The sequence below is a fragment of the Equus caballus genome, chromosome 18, assembly GCF_041296265.1.
Source record: "Equus caballus isolate H_3958 breed thoroughbred chromosome 18, TB-T2T, whole genome shotgun sequence".
Taxonomy (NCBI): domain Eukaryota; kingdom Metazoa; phylum Chordata; class Mammalia; order Perissodactyla; family Equidae; genus Equus; species Equus caballus.
Window position 1 is genome coordinate 43,153,334 of NC_091701.1, and position 17,297 is coordinate 43,170,630.

The 17,297-nt window shown below is 40.5% G+C and overlaps 1 protein-coding gene across 1 annotated transcript in view; it reads right to left on the reverse strand.

Moving 5' to 3' along the window:
• Positions 1–17,297, reverse strand: part of DPP4 (dipeptidyl peptidase 4) — an 86,805-nt gene that overhangs the window by 57,419 nt on the left and 12,089 nt on the right. Inside the window, exons 2-4 of the mRNA XM_023623018.2 lie at positions 5,644–5,739; positions 5,149–5,240; positions 3,741–3,821 (exon numbers count right to left, since the gene is read on the reverse strand). Coding sequence (XP_023478786.1) covers positions 3,741–3,821; positions 5,149–5,240; positions 5,644–5,739 — 269 coding nt within the window. The remainder of the gene's footprint in view (positions 1–3,740; positions 3,822–5,148; positions 5,241–5,643; positions 5,740–17,297) is intronic.

Below are 17,297 nucleotides of genomic sequence, written 5' to 3' on the forward strand. Positions count from 1 at the left end.
TGCCAATCTACTTTGTTTTTTACCTTCTGCTTTTTCTCCCCAAATCCCCCCAGTACATAGTTGTATATTTTAGTTGTGGGTCCTTCTAGTTGTGTCATGTGGGACCACCACCTCAACGTGGCCTGATGAGTGGTGCCATGTCCGCATCCAGGATCCAAACCAGTGAAACCCTGGGCCGCTGCAGCGGAGTGCATGAACTTACCACTCGGCCACGGGGCCGGCCCCAGTGCTAGATTCTTAACATGGGATACATGGGGAAAAGGCAGAGAGATGAGGAGGAAGGAGGTAAGCAAAAAAAAAAAGGAAAAAAAAATGAAGATAAAAATACATATATACTTATACGGATTAACATTTACCAAAAATTATGTTTATATGTTAATGCCTATATAAAGATATTTTAAAAGAAATTACTTGCTTATTTGTCTGTCTTCCCTATTATACTCCTAGAGGTAAGAAATTGTCTTACTCATCTTTAAATAGCTGGAGTCTGGTCTAGCACAAGCCACATAGTATGTGTTCAAGAAATAAACCAAACTAAAATAAAAAGCAGATTTTACATACGAGGATAAAACAGAGGAAATGGGTAGCCCAAGGACTCCTGGCTGTATAATGGAAGAGCTGAGACACAAGCCAGGGTTCCTAACCTTGAAGACTATTTCCCACTTATCATTTATCACCCTCCTATCTTCTCTTGTCAACAAATATTTATTAAGTCCCCACTTTTTGCAAGTCACACATTCCATTTTGAATCCTAGATTATTTTGAACAATCCATGCTTGTTTCTGGGAAACCTCTGAGTATAATACTTGCTAGAGCCAAAAGGTGCAGTACAGGTTAAAAATTTTAAGAGGTTTAAGAAAGTTTGAGATCATTGCAGAATGACAGATCCATCATGAGTTGTAAAAGGATACCCAAGATGTTTGGTACATTCACTCCATGTTTTGAAACAGACCATCAGTCTATTTGGGTTATAAACATTGGCAGCTATCCTCTCTCAGCCATTCCTGGATAAGACAGGCTCCCTCTTCTTGAGGAGCTCATAGTTGAATGGGGGACATGAGCAAGTAAATACAAGAAAAGAGTCACAAGAGATATCATGGAGAGGGGTGGGGAGAGGCAGAAATAATATATTAGGCTTCGGGTGGGAAAGAGGCGCATGGAAAAAGTGATTCATGGACTGAATTTCAGTGGGAGAAGACAGTCATGCAGGAAAGGGGAAAAAAAAGCATCATAGCAGAGAGAAGTTGAAACACAAAGATGGGAAAGATCACGTTTAAGAGCACAAGCTGTGGAGTCTTCTAACCTGGATTCAAGTCTTGCTATAGAATGAATATTTGTTTCCCCTCCAAATTTATGTGTTGAAATCCTAATCCTTAGTGTGATGCTATGTGGAGGTGGGGCCTTTGGGAGGTGACTACATCATGAGTGTGGAGCCCTCGTGAATGGGATCAGTACCCTTATAAAAGAAACTCCAGAGAGATTCTTTGCCCCTTCTACCATGTGAGGACACAGGGAGAAGAGAGCCAACTATGATCCAGGAAGTGGGATCTCACCAGACACTGAATATGCTGGCACCTTGATCTTGGACTTCTCAGCTTCCAGAACTGTGAGAAGTAAATTTCTGTTGTCAAGCCGCACAGCCTGTGGTCTTTTGTTATAGCAGCCTGAATGGACTAAGACAAGTCTCCGCTGTGTAGTATCAGGCAATTCCTTTCTAAGCTTCAATTTTCTCTTTAGAAAAATGGGGATAATGACAGCAAAAACCTCAGGTGCGTGGGAATGCATGTGAAGTGCTTAGCAGGGCTCCTGTAACACTGTCAACATGTATAGGTGATGCAACTATTATTATCTCTAGAGCATTGGGCAATAAGCGGAGAGCATCGGAGAACATCTGTACCAAGTTGTCTGGTACTTATTTATTTATGTTTTCACTCACTCACTTATTTTCTTGTAGCCACAACTTAGAAGTAATAATTAATCTTTCTGTATGCACTAACTCAGTCATGGAGAAGCCATGGCGTAGGATCTAAGGAACACTGCACAGTAGACCTCCGAGGAAACGGAAGATAACTACTTTGTTCTGGATATGTTTCTTGAGAGTTGATTAGTCAACATTTATGCTGTACAGAAAATTCTACTGGATACTCTGGGAAGTAAAATAGAAGATATATTCTCTACTTTCAAAAATCTTATAATTCATGATTTGCAATAAAATGTATGAAGAAAGTAAAATAAGCTAATGTGATAAAGAGTGAATGGTCCAGTGTGGGGGAACAGAATGGCAGGGAGTAATGTTAGATAAAGGGATCCAAGACAGCCTGGACCTGTGCTACTAAAAAGGGAGAGCCATATGATGATGAGGGGAAGAAGGTTCTAGGAGGAAGCACTAGCAAATGCTTTGGCCCTTAGATGGGAATGAAAGTGATGCTTGAGAAAAATAAAGAGGTGTGAACTTAAAAGTTCTTAACTGTTGATCATTTACTTACCTGGGAGCCCTTAGATCTACCTGTGCCTAGGCCCCACCCATAGCTAAGCTGAGTTAGTTGGTGTGGGGTAGGCTGCAGGCATCTGTATTTTAAGAACCCCCCCCCACCAGGTGATTCTAAGGTACAGGCTGAGTTGGGAAACCCAGGCCAAGCACGGTGAGTGCAGAGACGGTGGTAGGAGATGTGTTCAGACGGGCTCACTGGGGTCCAGTCACACAGGCTTCTGAGGATGCTGAGTTGAGAGTTGGTGTTTTACTCTGGGGGTGATGGGAAGCCACTAATCATGATCATAATGTAATCTAATTTAGGTTTTAAAAGGGGCACTGTGGATACCGTCTGAAAAGCATAGACAGCGGGATAAAGGGGACAGAGTGAAAACAGTAAAAGCAGTTAAAACTCCAGCGACACAACAAATACAAGTTACCAGTAATGGTTGTCCAGCTAAGGTCTACCAGTGAAAAGCATCCATTAGTCCACATCATATGGCTCTGTGTATTTTGCTTTCAATGCAGAATATCTCTACCAATTTTTAATCTTTCCTACATGTCTCAAAACTTCCTATACTCAACAACTGTTGTCAAATCCATCAGGAACCCAAAAATTGCAGTTAAAGTTACTGGCGATTTGCAGTCATTCTAAACACGAAGAGGATATGCAATTAGGCTGCAACCTTTACTGAATGTGTAAGAATTTGATGTTGGGCTGGGTGACTGGAGGAGGCTGAGTGCTCTCTGCAGGGCACTGATGACCAGTGCTGAGGCTCCCGCTATAGAATGGTTTGTGTATGGTAGGACCTGAAGGCTGGGAGGTGGTCTGAATCACCTTGCAGAGTCTCTTTTGGAGGATGAGAAATTTAACTTTTTTTTAAAGCTAATACTTATCAAGAGTTTTATTATATCTAAAACTGAGACAAAGGAAATAAGAGGTTCTATTACTGGATGTACAAGTCAGACATGTAGACATACTTTTAAATAGTAAGCTCTATTTTATTAACTTTTTAGTATCCATAACATATTATTACTTATACTTTTTAGTATTTAAAAACACTGAAAATGAATTTCTTTTAAAACATTTGTTGGACGTCTCTTTTATGAATGAGAATGACCATTTCTCCTTTGGGGCTGAATTAATAAGTTTTTAGTGCCTACTATTACTGAGGTGTCAACCTTAAATATTCATAGACTTGAAATCAGTTATAAAATAACATAGTCATAGGATTCTTTAAACATCACAGGAAGACAGCATTTCTTTTACCTTCACATAGTTGTACTCTAAGAGAATAAACTGTCGATCAGGAGATACTGAATAATCACTTATAGCATGCCCAAATTCATCCTGTCAATCAAGTAGAAAAAAGAACAATTGAACAATTCCATTTAACTGCCATTATTGAGCATTTACTATGTAGAAGGTACAGTTCTAGAAATGTGGTTCACGGCTTGGAAGCTCCCAGTCTAGGAGAGATGGCACATTCCCCCACACAAAGGACCATAATGCAAGGTGGGTGGTGAACAGGGCGGAAAAGCAGGGAGGGAAGGATTAATGCTAACCGAGGAAAGAAAGCTGTGAGGGTGTGAGGCTGTGTGGGATCAGGTAGAGAGAGAACTTTCTCAGGAGGGGGAACAGCATGAACAAAAACTCAGATGTGGGAAAGGGCATGCATACGTAGAGACTGTCTAAAGGTTAGGTGTAACAGGATAGGATGTATCAGATAAAGTAGAAGGTGAGAGGACAGAAAATTAGAAAAATAGCTGGGACCTAAATATAAGAAGGTGAACTATGAGCTACTTTTTGCACATGGACGTGATAGAATCTCATCTGTCTTTTATGAAGATGCTCTGGTGACACAGTGGCTGAGATAAGATGAGAAAGGTTGCATCAGCTTTGGACTTGGGCATTGCAGTGGTCTGATCTACAGAATGGAGATAGGGACAGAAGTTAGAATACTCACTATCACAAGATCAAACAAGGTCTTGAACCAGGACTATACAGTGGAAATGGAAATCTGAGAGATATTTGACATTGCAGAGGGAAAATCAATAGGGTTTGTTGAGTAGCTAAATATGGGGGATGACAGAGGGATCAAGGAGGATTCTGAGGTTTCTAGCTTAAATGACTTGGAGGAGAGCACTATTTACCAAGATTGGGAACTCAGGAAAAGGAATAGGATGCTTTCACTTTGCTAGGAGAGTGAAGGGGAGATAACTAGTTTAGCTTGACCTGAATTTAAATGCCTGTAGCCCATCCATGTGTAGAAGCCAGCAAGCTGTTGGAAACAGAGGTTTAGATCTTTGGAGAATGTTAGTGTTAAAAGTGTGTATTTGAGAAACAAGACCAGAAAGAGAGCGTGAATGCTGTGGAAGTGCATGAAATTCACTGAAGGAGAGCATGCAAAGTGAGGAGAGAGGCCAGCAAGCAAAGACAGAGCCCTGGGGAGCACTTACACTTAGGAGTATGGGCAGAGGAGGAGGAATCGTCAGAGGAGACTAAAAAGTAGCCAAGGCAGGGAGCATTCCAAGAAGGAGAGAAAGATCCACTGTGCCATATGCTGCAGAGAGAGTCCAACAGGATGAGAAACGATAGTACTCATGATTTGAAAGGTTATGAAAAAAAATCCCCAGAATTTCCTTAAAGTATGAATTAATTATGTGATTAAACATACAAATGTACTGTTCTCCAAGAAAATGGAGCTGTTTCCATATTCAGCATTGAATAGCAAGATATTATTTTCTTGTTTGTAGAGATATTCATGATCTGAAGAGAGAAAACGGCCAGATCAATATTTCAAGTTGCCATTAAACATCTTCATAAGCTAAAAATTATGCAATAAAAATTTAAGATTTAACTTCACACAAGTACTAAATAAGCATTTCTAAGTTGGAAAAACATTGACTGATAAATATTACACCAGTAGGCATTCATTTTTCCATCATTATTGTCAAGGATTCAATTCACATTTAACTTTTTATGGTACATATCAAAGAAATACTAAGGTTTTTTCTATCTTATCTCCCTTCCCACCAAGCAGAAAAAAATACTCTCCTATAGGGTTTAAAAATACAAAGATATCTTCTCAGTGCCATAAAAGTGCCCCACAACCTAACTAGAATGAACGTAAGCATAAAAACCTGTCCCCTCCCCTACAAAAAATCCTTACCTGAAACCCACTGCAAGGAGTAGTACTTCAGCCTATGAGTATTTTTTAAATAATCAGTTAAAGTGTAAGTTTGGCGACTGTCAGCTGTAGCATCATCTGTTGGTTGAAAAAAGAGCCAAATGTTCAGTAAGATGGAATAACCTAAGTTTTGCACAAAATAAACAAATGGATCTCTATAATATATACTGGTCACAAAATACAGAAATGTACTCAAAAAATGCAAAACATATTTTCAAAGAGTTTGGACTGGGTGGATAGACTAAAAATACATTTAACTGTTAAAGTGTATGTGAGTGTGTGTGTTTCACAGCACTATATTATTGAGCTTCATTATGAAGGTCCAGATCAGCAACGTCCAATCAAAATATAATGTGAGTACATTTTCTAGTAGCCATATTTAAAAAATTTTAAGGTAAAATTAACTTTAATAGCATTTTTTTCCTGCTTTTTCTCCTCCAAATCCCCCCAGTACATAGTTGTATATTTTATTTTAGTTGTGGGTCCTTCTAGTTGTGGCATGTGGGACGCTGCCTCAACATGGCCTGATGAGTGGTGCCTGACCGGCGACACCCCGGGCTGCTGAAGTGGAGTGCGCGAACTTTACCACTGGGCCACAGGGCCGGCCCCTAATAGCATATTTTATTTAGCCCAATATATCCAAAATATTATCATTTCAATGTATGATCAATATTTAAATGTTATTAATGAGATCTTTCACATTATTTCTTTTCATACTAAGTCTTTGAAATCTGGTATGTAATTTACAATGACATCATATTTCAATTTGATTAGGCACATTCACAGTCAGTAGCTACATGTGGCCTTGTGGTGGACAGCACGAGGCTAGATCATCCTTTTTGAGGCCCTGAGATCCACTTCGAAGCTCTCTCACTCCTCAAGGACCTTGAGACATGTTGATTACCCAGTTCAGGGATCTCTGTTTCTACGGGTGCTTTTCCCTGAACTTGGTGAAAGTTTACATGAAACCCTTCCGTTGGATTCTGACACCTCAGTAGTCCTCCTACCTCTCTGACTATTATTTTCGCATCTCCTATTTTGACTGTATTTTTCTCCACCGACTTCTAAGACAGAAATGCCCTGATATTCAGCTTTCTGCTCTTCTCTCACTACATTCTTCCTTCCAAACAAGTGCGGAGAATGTGACATCCTGAGTTTCAGGCATACTTTCCATTTAAATAAGTGACAAAATCTACTTACTACCCTAGCCCACCACACCCCAAACTCACATTTCCAGTGCTATGTTGGGCCTTCTTAGTGGACTTGCTCCTCCCTAACCCTATACTTACCTTGTCTGAAATAACTGTCTTCCTTCCAAAGCTAGTTTTCCATAGGGAATTTTTTTTTTTTTTAAGTTTTTTTTTTTTTTAAAGATTTTATTTTTTTCCTTTTTCTCCCCAAAGCCCCCCAGTACATAGGTGTATATTCTTCGTTGTGGGTCCTTCTAGTTGTGGCATGTGGGATGCTGCCTCAGCGTGGTTTGATGAGCAGTGCCGTGTCCACGCCCAGGATTCGAACCAACGAAACACGGGGCCACCTGCAGCGGAGCGCGCAAACTTAACCACTCGGCCACGGGGCCAGCCCCACCATAGGGAATTTTTGTGGTTTTATATTTTGTTACTGGTGACCCAAATTCAACATCTGAAAATCATTTTTGATGTCTCCCTCTCTTTTACCACCACCTTATCCAATCAACCTCGTTAATTGTTCCTGTGAAATATTTTTTCCAGGTATCCCTGCCATCTGGTTCTCCCCAGTACAATCCTTCAACTGCACTACCACTGGAATGATTTTTCTAAAATGCCACTTCCATCCTGGTGGTCTCTTCCTCAAAAGTTTTCAATGATTCCCCGTTGCTTACAGGAAGATTCAAACTCTGGCACTTGCAGCCTCCACAACCTGACATGAGACCCTCTTTCCAGGCGCATTTTCACTCTCTCCCTGCATGAACCTTCTAACTCAGTCACACTGGTCTGCCTACTAAACCCAGTAGATCTTTAGGCTTTTCCATTTCTGCTCCTTGTCCTAAGCCACTTTGCTGCAATGTCTTCAACTGCTTCCCTCGCTATCACAATCTTCCATCCTCCAACTCCCATCTCTTTTGTGAAGATTTTGGAAGATTTTAATTCTATCTCTTCTGACTTTTGCCTCCACACTACTCATTTGGCTCCTGTCACTTAATGACTGTGTTGATTACTCTTTTTTTCATGCCTATCTGTGTGGTTTACTCAGCTAGGCCATGTATTTGTTGAAGACAGGGCCTTGGGTTTTTTGTTTTTCACATCAACCTTAGCATCTAGCACAGTTCTATGTCATAGGAGGCACACACACACAAAATTTTTGTCGATTGATGCAGGACATCATCCTACAAGCATAGTCAGGTCAATGTAGTTCTTCTTACCCAATCCCAGAGCTCCCACTGACAACAAAGAGCCTAAAGTCTTTTTCCAAATTCTTTACTTTTCCCACATACACGCAAATATACACTCACAATATCAGTCACCATCATAATATTCCTATAACTGCAATTCTTAGTCTTTTGGGGATTTCGAAGCTATCAGCATCTTCTCTTGTTAATTTTTTACAGCATGTGGAAAGGTAATTCTCTTTCAAAAAATGACCTTAAGATTCTATTTCTTTGGATCTTACCTGGTAACACAGTCTTTCTCCCTATAAGACCTTCAGCTTCAATAGGTAAAACTGCTACACTTCACTTTATGACTTTATTGATTTTGTTTAAGCCCAGTTTGTTAAGTAAAAGAAGTTAAAAAAATCTATTTTTTAACTCAGTTTTGCATTTTATCTCTGAAAGCTAACAAGATTTGTATGTGTTAGCAGAAATACAGCAAGTGGGTAAAACCAGCCCTTAGACTTGTCGACCTTCAAACAAGAAACAAAGACTTGTGCTATAGAAAATATTATTTGAAACTCATATTGGACTAAAAAACTACAAATGTGCATTTGTTCACTAAATTCTCTTGATTGTTTGTATTCACCCAATCATCTTTTCATACATCAAATAGTTATAAAGCAGGTAGTATTTGAGAAACACTGTTGATGATATATATATCCTGCTATCAAGAGCTATTAGTCTAAAATGGACATGAAACACTTCCCCAAATTAGTATAATTCAAAGTATAAATGGTTATAGACATTCACAATCCTAATATTATCTGCTCATGTAGATGTCTAGATAGACCTAGAGATAGTGATAGCACAATTTATACACACACACACACACACATATGTCTATTGCAATGGGCTGAATGTTTGTGTCCCCCCTCAAATTCATATGTTGAAATCCTAACACTCAGTGTGATGGTATTTGGAGATGGAGCCTTCAGGAGGTCATTAGGTCATGAGAGTGGAGCCCTCATGAGTGGGATTAGTACCCTTAAAAAAGTGACACCAGAAAGTTCTCTCACCCCTTCTGTCATGTGAGGACACAGGAAATGGGTCCTCACAAGATACCAAACACTAAATCTACTGGCATCTTGAGCTTGGACTTCCCTGCCTCTGGAACTGTGAGAAATAAATGTTTAAGCCTGCCCCCGTCCCCACTGCCCCCGGTCTCTGGTATTTTCACTATAGCAGCCTGAATGGACTAAGACATACGCATATATAATAAAACAGACAAATCAACATAGAACATCTATCACTGACTCTTGATTTTGTAAGAAGAGAATGAACTGAGCACCTACAATAGATCACATACAGTGGTATCTCACTTAAGTGCTATCTCACATTAGGGTATTTGCCCAGGTTTTTCAGGACAAAACACTCAAATCTGAAATATTAAAATAATTGAGACAAAATTGCCTGTGATGTCACCTGCTAGGAGGCACTCTTCACCCAGGGTGCTGCTCTTCACATTCGTGATGGGCTCCTCACTGAGCCCTTACCTCTCACGCCCACCTCAGACATTTCTGGGCTCACTCTCAGCAGGCCGCAGCTTTTCTAAACTCATCCTCTCTATCAGATGCGGGGCCTCTTCTGTTCATAATGGGCTCAACGTGATTTTGATCCATCTGCTGATATTCCAGATACCAACATTGACGCCACACTCTTGCTAAGGCCCAGGACATCAGTGCAGGGCCCAGGCTTACCTCAGCTTGTGCTAGGCTCACTGAGCTCCTTCACCATGACCCTGCAAGCTGGTTTCCATATCCTGGCTACCCAGTCCCAGAACAGCCCTGCTAAATTGGAGCAAGTAGAGCAACAAATGTTCCTTGTTTTCTGCCTTGCCATTCGATAAGCAGTGAACATTGGAAGACACTTTTGAAACATCTAGATAAGCGAGTTCTGTGAGGCATGAGTGCCAAGTCCAGGTTTTGACCTTTAGCAAGTTCAGAGTTTGCTGCCAAGATACAACCTATTTCGTCAAACACAGAGGACACGCTCACGTTTCTTCTTCCTTGTCTACTTGCTCACTGACAGGGCACTGCTGCAGCAACAGATGAAGGTCTTGGCTGCTGGTGTGGTTTTCCTGGTGGGCCTGGGACATGTCGTTCATTTGACTTATCAGTTCAAAGTGCTGTGCTAGCCAAGTAAAGCAGTTAATCATATGTTACCCATCAGCTTATATGGAAACTTAGATTTGTGTCTTCTTCAATTTAAAAATCCAAAAAAGGTGAACAACTTTATACTTTACTTCTTTGGTGAGAGTAACTATTAGGTTAAACTGTATGCAAATGTCATTTTTATCAGTCAAAAATGGTAGAATAGCAGTATTTAATATGGTTCAACCTAACGATAAATTCTTATCAAAGTGTATGGTATCTTAATGAATCCTTGTGGTAGGATCAAAACCATTTCTGAATAAAAGTAATTCCAGAATGATAAGATCCACGTAAGAGACAGTGTAGTCTTGCTTTTACCAATTGTTACTTTATGATTACAGGATATTTTGAATATTTTTATATTCATTAATAGTAAACATTTTTGTCTGCATTAAACTATGATATATAATATTTCTACTTTAGAAAGATAAACTGTGTTGATAAATAAATGGCTAATGAAATGCAACTAAAAAGAAATGTGCTCTTTACAGCTCATAAACTCATAAAATTGTCAAACACAGGAAAAAGATATCTGGTTAGAGAGTTCTTGTGTTCCATATGGTAATCAGCTAACATTTTATATTGCTGCTAAAGAAATAAAATGAGTGTTACTTTAGAATTTTCTCTAGCAAAATAGCAGCCTTGACCTGGGGACAGAGGAAGAAAATTCAAGAAGGCAGAAGAAGAAATTGACTGCAAGCCTCCTCATACCCTGCATTATCCAGCAACATATGCAAGCTACCACCCAACTCCATTGATTCAACAAATATCAGTAAAGGGTTGGGTCCCTGATGACTTTGAAATCAGAGAGCCTGGGTTTGAGCCCAGGTCTAATTTTTGCACTGGGGCCTTGGGAAAATTACTGAATCTTTTGAAACCCCAATTTTTAAATCTATAAAATGAAAATAATAGCATTATCTAGCCACAGGGATTTGCCACAATTAAATGAGATAATGTACTTAGCTCAGGACTTAAAATTTAGGCAGCCCTCCAGATATGTTACAGTATTTACTATTGTTTTGTTCCAAGCATCAGGCAATCAGGACACAAAGATGAATAGAAGAATCTCTCCTCTGCAGTACCTAGCATTGGTGCAGAGATTAGGAATTTCACTGCAACAAAATAATAGCCAATTTCTTTTCACTATGTTCATATCCCAAATGATCCTAAGAAGACAGCATATGAGCATCACATTGAGAAAACATCTAGGATAAGTTGAATCTAATCATGTGCTAAGTACCGATGAGCATCACTTTCCCCCTTCCATATGTCTAACACCACCCATAGCATCCATAGTGGAATCAGCAGTTTATAGTATGGAGGGAAACTGTTGGACTTGTAGAATTAGAGAACTGGTGAAGAGTTATGTTTCTCTGATTACTATACACAAGAGTCATTGAAATATAATCACAGTCACCAGATTTACCTTCTCAGTAAGAGAAACACCCCAGGTACATCAAGTGGTATCTGACAAACATATTGCCATTTAGCTGGAGCCTGTAGAATGTGGGACTGCATACTCTAAGCATTTACCGTAAGATCACAGCGCCAGATGACCAAACTTTTGTTTAGGGATGTAATCATTATATTTTTAAAGGTTTACCCTGAAAGACCAACCAAGTAGTACAATGCACATTTCCCAGAAAAGCAACAATTTGGAAAAAAGGAAACAACTTAATGGGGGGTTGTCTGTCATGACTCCAGCCTCACCATCTCCTTCTGCTCTCTCTTTACTTCACTCTATTCACAGTGGCCTCGCAGCTGTTCCATAGACACACTCAGCCCACTCTTGCCTCAGGGACTTTGAATTTGCTGCACCCTCTGCCTGGAATGTTCTTCCTCTCAGATACGCTCCCTCACCTCCTTCAGGTCTTTATTTAAATGTAACCCTCCTTCCCTGGACTGACACTTACAAACCCCTGGTTCATGTCATTCCCTTTGTATTGCCCTTCCTGGCTTTAGATTTTTTCCTTAGCAGTGATACTATCTAAAATACTGTATTTGTCACTTATTTGTCTTGTTTACCTCTGCCTCCCTTGATTGAGTGTAAGCTCCATGAGGACACTGATTTTGTTGCGATTCATTTTGTTTACTATTATGTCACCACGGGCAAGAACAGTGACTAGCACATGGTAGGCACTCCATAAATATTTGTTGAATGAAAAGATGAAAGCCAGACATACAAACACAAGAATACAAACACAGGAACACAGCTCTAAACATTAGCACTGTGAACTCCAAGTGACTGAGGCAGTAGGCAGAGCAGCACACTTGGACAGATGGGTCTGGACAGAGTAGGGACAGCAGCCTCAGGTTCCAGCCTGCCAGTAGCTGTCACTAGGCCATCTCACTTCTCTAAGCCTATGCCAGTCACTGACCTTTCTCTAAGCTGGTGCCAACCATATGTCTTTCAGCTCAAAAGGTACACTTCTATTGTTGCTCAATAATGCTGGGAAGGGCATCTACAGCTGCATTTCCCAGACCCCTTTGTCTGCAGGCTTCCTGTTAGCTCCTGCCATTAGAGGAAAACAGAGAAGGACTGGAGTCAGTAGGAGAGGAGGAGGGACTTCCCTTTTCTTGCTGATCCTGTCAGCATGCGCCCAGAAGTAGCACCTGGCCGGGCCTCCGGCGTATTTTGGAACACCTGACCTGCTTCAACCTGACTCTCAGCCATGCCAGGAGCAGCTGGGCGCCTCATACCCCTTGGAGCTTTGGGCCCAGATCTTCTATGTCCCTCTTCTCCTTGGTTCCCAAGACTTCCTACAGCTACTGGCTCAGGGTTACCTCAGAATTCCTCTTTTGCTCTTTAATCTGTGTAAGGAATTTTTATATTAAATCCGTCTGCCGAAATATCTACTGTGATTTCTGTATTCTTCACATCTCTGTACTCTAACTGACTAAAGACCTACACATCTTACCTATAAAATAAGAAGGTCTCTTTCAGCTGTAAGAATATAGTATCTACCCCTGAGGTTGGCAAAGTTTTTCTTAAAGGGCCAGATGGTACATATTTTAGGCTTTGCAACTACTCAAGTGGGCCATCATAGCCTGAAAACAGCCACAGACAATATATAAATGAATGTACATGGCTGCCTTCCAATAAAACAATTTCTAAAATCAGGCAGCCAGCCCTGGCTATAGTTTGACGACCCTATCTCAACATTCCTCAGAATTGTGAGTAAGATAAAAAGAAACAAAACTGCACCCAAAATCAGTTTTGAAAGACAGATGTTGAGACTGAAACTGTAATCACCTTGAAATAATATCAACACAAGACTCCAATATATACAGCAGAAAAGTGGAATGGGCAGAATATTCAGGTCTCAAAATTCCAGTCAAGATGAGGATATCTATGGCCACTGGTGAAGAAATGCAAGGCCAACAGGATCACTTGAACTATGTCCAGTTTACATTGCTCAATTCACTCTGCCTTCACCCCAGCAAAGAGCCAGGAGGTTCAGCACATGCAGGAAGCTGGCACTAAATATTGCTTTATTATTATTTTTTTTCTGACTATAGTCACTTCCTCTCACCTTGTCATGACCCTTCTGGAAATAAACAAGACTGGTACAATAATGGCCAAATTTAACACTGATAAGGCTTCTATGCCCCACTGTTTTGACTGACATTAAGCCAGCGTAAACAAAGAGATGAGAAAGAGTTAACGGGTAGAAACATCTTAACTATATGGAGAAATGACCCACAGTCCCGTGAAACTTGTAACTATTTTAGCAAAGGGCTGGTTTCTCTCAAAAAATATTCAAAAGTAATTGCAGTGAAGAGAAGGTGTTACAGTGCAAGCTAAAAACGATTAGTTTGTGTGACAAGGAAAACTGATTCCAGAACATCAGTATTTGGGGAAGCTGAAAGCTCGAATACTGAATCATTGAAGAACTTTCCAGAAAGATTTACAGGCATAATCATTGGGGCTACCCTCTTTGACAAGTGTTTATCTTCCAGGATACAACCAAAAATCATCATTGGAAAACAAAACTGCCACAGAAATTATCCTTTCCGGCATTCACCAGGCAAAACTTTCACAAATGTGAGATAAGTATTATCACAGTACCTACCTCTGGGACTGTTAAAAGAATAAAAAAGTTAAAAATATATAAAGAATAATAATTGTAAATGCTTATAGAGACCTTCCAATGCACTGGGCTATTCTAGGCATTATATACTTATTAACTTACTTTCATTCTCATTTCACAGGTAAGGAAACTGAGGCACAGATAGTAACTGGACTTAAGTCCCATGACTAGGAAGCACCAGAGCCACATTTGAACTAGGCAATCTGGCTCCCAAGCCTGTCGTTATAACTCCTGCTGTAAACAACCTAAGTATTTGGGAGCGTGATCGTACATAGTAAGTGCTATGTTGGCAGTTGTTGTGAATTGGTATAGATGGATTAGACTTTATGGAAGTGTTTGAAGTCAATGTTTGAAACTAATCTAAATTGGGAGGTTGGTAGTATCATTTGGACTTGGGTCAGTCGGTAGGTTACATAAGAACATAATTTGTTCTAGCGCTCCAAAGTCAAAGGGGTACCAATTCTTTCTGAAAACCCTTGAATTTCCTCTCTGGGCTGTTAGTAAGGACAGCAACTCTGACTTCCTGAAAAACAAGTTGTACCACCCTCATTCTCTTTTCCCTGGTACCTCCAGTAACTCTCATCATCTTCTCCCTAACTCATAAAAAGCAGTCAGTAAGCTTTATAATAGATTTCTTTCCTTCTTTTATTTTTTTTTCACGTTTCCTAGATTTTAAACATAACACAGTCCTGAATAGCTCAGGCCCTGCAGTACACATTTTCAAAAGAGTATGAAGTTATCCAATGAAAAGATTCAATGATTCCTCTTTCACAGCAGAAGCTACCATAGGGGCTTTTGTTCTATTCTGCTTTCCACTTCTCTCTGAAGTGGGCCTGCCTGTGCCTCAGAGTCTCATCTTCTTCACCCCAAGGGACTTTGCTTTCATCTCTTCTACCTCAAGTATCTTCAGTTTCTTGCCACTGCTTACTTCCACCCTGTCCCTAAGCACGCACAGGGTGCACCCATCTTAAAAAATATTTACCTGACTCTGCTGCCTCCTCAGCCATTTCCTTATTTCTCTTTCTGTATTTATTAACAAATGTCTCAACTAAACAACCCACATCTGTCCCCTTTATTTCCTCACTGTCCCTCCTCTTGCGTCTTGATCTCTCTCTTACTTACCTACACCACATTCATTTCTCCCTCCTCATCGTCTTTAACATTTACTTTCTATGCTATACATTTTGTCAATTAATTAAGCAATTTTTTATCATCATTTAATTATTTAATCTGAACAGTCTCATCTTAGTTAGACTATAAGTAAGCTGAAAGGATGAATTTATTTTATCTTTATCAAACAGTAGCTAGTACCATACTCTACAAATAGTGGGTACACAAGATCTCGTACTGGATGGCTTGATCCTATGTTTATGAATATAAGAATTTTAGGGGCCGGCCCTGTGGCCTAGTGGTTAAGTTCATGCACTCCACTTCAGTGGCCCAGGGTTTGGCTGGTTTGGACCCTGGGCGTGGACATGGCACCACTCATCAGGCCATGGTGAGGAGGCGGTCTCACATGCCACAACTAGAAGGACCCACAACTAAAATATACAACTATGTACCGGGGGGGTTTGGGGAGGAAAAAAAAAAGAAAGCAGGGAAAAAAAGAATTTTAATCAGGGGGCTGGCCCAGTGGCACAGCAGTTAAGATCGCACATTCTGCTTCAGCAGCCCAGGGTTCGCCGGTTCGGATCTCAGGTGCGAACCTATGCCCTGCTCGTCAAGCATGCTGTGGCAGGTGTCCCACATATAAAGTAGAGGAAGATGGGCAGAGATGTTAGCTCAAGGCCTATCTTCCTCAGCAAAAAGAGGAGGATTGGCAGCAGATGTTAGCTCAGGGCTAATCTTCCTCAAAAAAAAAAAAAACTGAATTTTAATCAGAATTAAAGCAACATTAAGAAATGTTCATAAAATTTTTTTTTTTGCATGAACTCTGAGATAATTCTTTTAACTCACCAAATATTTATCAGGCTATGCTGGGTTAAAGAGTATTTCCCCCAAAATCATGTCTACCTGGAACCTCAGAATGTAACCTGATTTGGAAATAAAGTCTTTTCAAATGTAATTAGTTAAGTTAAAATGAGGTCATACTGGATTAGGGTGGACTCTAAAACCTGTGACGGGTGTCCTTATAAGAAGGCCACATGAAGACATGCTTTTGCTGACTTGGAAGATGGTGAGGACCATGTGGAGACACAGAGGGAAAAAGGCCTAATGAAGATGGAAGCAGAAATTAGAGTGATAGACCTATAAGTCAAGGAACACTAAGGATTGCCAGTAACCCAGGAACTAGGAGAGAGGCAAGAAAGGATTCTTCCCTGGCACCTTCAGAGGGAGCACAACCCTGATGACAACTTGATTTTGGACTTCCAACCTCCATAAGTGTGAGAGAAAAAATTTCTGTTTTTTTTTTTTTTTTTTCCTGTGGAAGATTCACCCAGTGCCAACATCTGTGCCAGTCTTCCTCTATTTTGTATGTGGGTTGCTGCCACAGCATGGCCGCCGACAAGTGGTATAGGTCTGTGCCTGGGAACCTAACCCAAGGTTCTGAAGCAGGGCATGCCAAACTTACCCACTAGACCATGGATCCAGCCCCAAATTCCTGTTGTTTTAAGCCACCCAATTTGTGTAATTGGTCACAGCAGCCCTAGTCACCTAATACAACACTCACTGTATTCCTCGATGCTCTGGGCACTAGAGATATGAGTGAACAGAACATGAAAAACTCCTGCCCTCGTGAAGCTTACATTCTAATTGAGGAGACATAGGAACAAATACTAAGTAAATAATGCCTTATTTTAGGTGGTAAGTGCCACTGAGAAAATAAAGCAGGGAAGGAGAAAAGGAGTATCAGATTTGGGGATGCTGCTGTATTCAGTATTATGGTAAGGGAAGGTCCCTCAGATAAGGTGGCATTTTAGCAGAGACCTGAAGGAGGTGAGGGGGTGAGCAACAGATAGCCCAGGGAAGACAGGGAAGAGGAAT